Source organism: Penaeus japonicus, unplaced genomic scaffold (assembly GCF_977035675.1).
Source record: "Penaeus japonicus unplaced genomic scaffold, GWHDUDI00000001_assembly GWHDUDI00000025, whole genome shotgun sequence".
Taxonomy (NCBI): Eukaryota; Metazoa; Arthropoda; class Malacostraca; order Decapoda; family Penaeidae; genus Penaeus; species Penaeus japonicus.
Genome location: NW_028234427.1, coordinates 16,478,953 through 16,481,847, shown reverse-complemented (window position 1 = coordinate 16,481,847; position 2,895 = coordinate 16,478,953). Strand labels below are relative to the sequence as shown.

The window sequence follows — 2,895 nt, the reverse complement described above, 5'->3', positions numbered from 1 at the left end:
CTTCGGTAGTCGAAAAATCAGTTGTCTTCGTTGGGTCTGTTATATTGAGTGTAGTGTGGAAGGTGGTTGTGGCGGCCATATGTGGATGGGTGTGGGCCCCCGGCATTGTGTGGGGGGGGGGGGGGGTGGGGGGTGGGGGGGGGGAGGGGTGTGTTTTGTGTGTGTTGTCGTGTTAGGGGTGTGATTGAGTGTGGGTGTGTGTGTGTCTGTGGAGTTGGGACGTGTGCATGGGTGTGATAGGGTGTGTGTGTGTGGGAGTGTTTCGTGAGAGTGTTTGTGTGTCGTGTGTGGTGTGCCGGTCGTGTGTAGATAGTGTGTGAGATGTGTTTGTGTTAGTACTGTAAGAGTTGTGTGTGAGTAGGGTGTTTGGATGTTTTTGAGTGCTGTGAGTGAGCGTGATTCGCGTGAGTAGAGTGTGTGTGTGTGCTGTGTGTCCGCGGCAAGGTGTCGTATCGGAGAGTGAGTGAGAGTGTGGGGTGTCGCGTGGACGTGTGTTGTGTTTGTGTGTTGTGTGTGTAGTGTGTGAGATGTATGGCTGAGTTTGAGGGTGAGTGTGTGTAATGCGTGTTAGAATGTGTGTCGTTTATAGTTTGTGAGAAGTGTCTACGTGAGTATTTTGTGTGTGATATGTGTGTGTGTGTGCGTCGTCGTGAAGCTGTTATATGATAGTGAGTGAGTGTGAGTATAAATATAGACGTGTGAGGGGGAGGTGAGTGTGGGTGTGGGTGGGGGGGTGTGGGTGGGTTTGGTGAGTATATTAGTCTTCCTGATGAGTGTAGTGTGAGAGTGAAGAGTGTGTGTGAGTGTGTTTGTAGAGTAGGCTGAGTTAGTTGATGAGTGATTATTAGTGTAGTATAGTTTTAGTTGATAGAGAGTGAGAGAGAGAGTGTTAGAGAGAGTAGAGTGAGTGAGGTTGTGATGTGAGTGTGGTGTGGTGTGTGGTGTGTGTTGAGTGTTTGTGAGTGCTGTGTGGTAGATTTTGTTTGTTTGTGTGTCGTTTGTTTCGATATATATATAGATATTTATATATATATATGTGGTGGGGCCCTATTGAGCCCCAACCGCCCAGAGGTCATCTATTCGACTGTGTGTGTGTGTGTGTGTGTGTGTTGTGTGTGTGGTGTGTGTGTGGTAAATTATGTGTTGTATTATATGTATATATATTAGATATATGTATATATATTAATATATTATATATAATTATATAATATATATATAATTATCTATATATATATATCTATAATATATATAATATATATACATATGTATTCTATATATATATATATATATATATATAATTATATATATATATATTCGAGAGAGCGAGAGAGAGGCGAGAGAGAGAGAGAGAGGTGAGGCGAAGAGAGGAGTGAGTGAGATTTTGAGAGAGAGAGAGAGAGAGAGAGGAACGAAGAGGACAGCGTGAGAGATCGAGAGAGAGAGAGAGAGAGAGAGAGAGAGAGAGAGAGAGAGAGAGAGAGAGAGAGAGAGAGAGAGAATATGAAACTGAGAATGATTAGATATGCAGATACTAGGATAAATATGCTGATAAATATATACAGAATGAAACGTTTGTGCATATATTGTATATTTCATCCACTCAGCTAATGAGATATGGATAGCCACTGGGAGCAGCCAGACCTTCACTTCCCCAAACTACCCTTCGTTATACGTTCCAGGAGACAGTATGGACTGGGTATTCTGTGTAAGTATTGTATCCTCACTGCAGTGATCCACACTTAAAGAATTGCTTTCTTACTTCTTCTTTTATTCCTTCAAGGATATTGCTAAAGTAGACCTGGAGATGTGTAGCTCACTTTGCCTTTCTTCTTTTGCAGTGAAACAAAGTGCAATTAGAACAAAAGCAATAAAGGCTATGGCGAAGCCAAAGGTTTTATTGTCTATTTTTTCTGATCCTTTCTTTCATTCCAAGTACATATCATGACATCCGGAAGTGCTAGTACCAAAAAAAAAATATATATATATATATATGTTTATATATATATATATTGATAATTTACTTCATAATATCAGTGCAAATCGGGCAGGTTGGTATTTGGATATGAAAGTGTAAGAGTCATCTTCATATGATATATCACCAAATTGATAACGAATATTTATCACGAGCCAGTAACTTGTGCTTTATTTTTCTGCTTTCTTTTAAATCAAAACTAAAGGTAATATCAGATTTTATCTATGAAAACATACTCAAGAGATTGTGTTTCATTTCACTCTCCCTTACTTCCAGGCCGATAACCCCGAACACAGGCTAGAGATTACATGCGACGACTTCACTGTTGGTGGGAAGTTCCTGTTTTGTTTGGACGACACTTTCAGTATCTCCAACACTGACACAGGAAGCGAGTGAGTTATTTTGCGCTTCTATTACAATCATATTCATGTTGAGTTTTATCAACTTGTATATTCCTGCAAACAAAAGTTCTTGATACAGAAGTAATAATAAACAATTGTAAAGGCTCTAAACTTTAGACAGAGAGATAGAATGGCCAGGTTAGAGAGAGAGAGATGAATATAACATCACCCATAATTTCGCAGTTATCCTTAAAACAATAATGATAGTAAATGTGATGACTTCCTCACAGCTATTGTGGGACTGATGGACCGGTGAATGAGCAGACCACCGACCGGGGAACGACAGTCTCCTTCACCGTCAAAACTATTTTTCCTCTCTACTCGGGTTTCAGCTGCACTGCCACGGCCTTCGATCCCAATCCAGACAGTATCTGTAGCGATGTAAACAACCCGAAAGGTAACTCTTAAGATAAATGCAGTTATCGTATGAGTTGTTCGTAATTTTGATAATCACTCGAATAACTAGATATATAATTTCTCCATGTGCTTCAACGGGTAATACTAAAATCTTTTTTTCTTTCT

The 2,895-nt window shown here is 40.2% G+C and overlaps 1 protein-coding gene across 1 annotated transcript in view; it reads left to right on the top strand.

The window, feature by feature from the left end:
- The first annotated feature begins 531 nt into the window (after positions 1-531).
- LOC147468915 (uncharacterized) overlaps positions 532-2,895 on the top strand; it is a 10,699-nt gene continuing 8,335 nt past the window's right edge. The window contains exons 1-4 of the mRNA XM_086551725.1: positions 532-547; positions 1,605-1,705; positions 2,249-2,364; positions 2,604-2,770. Of these exons, the coding sequence (XP_086407851.1) occupies positions 532-547; positions 1,605-1,705; positions 2,249-2,364; positions 2,604-2,770 (400 nt within the window). The remainder of the gene's footprint in view (positions 548-1,604; positions 1,706-2,248; positions 2,365-2,603; positions 2,771-2,895) is intronic.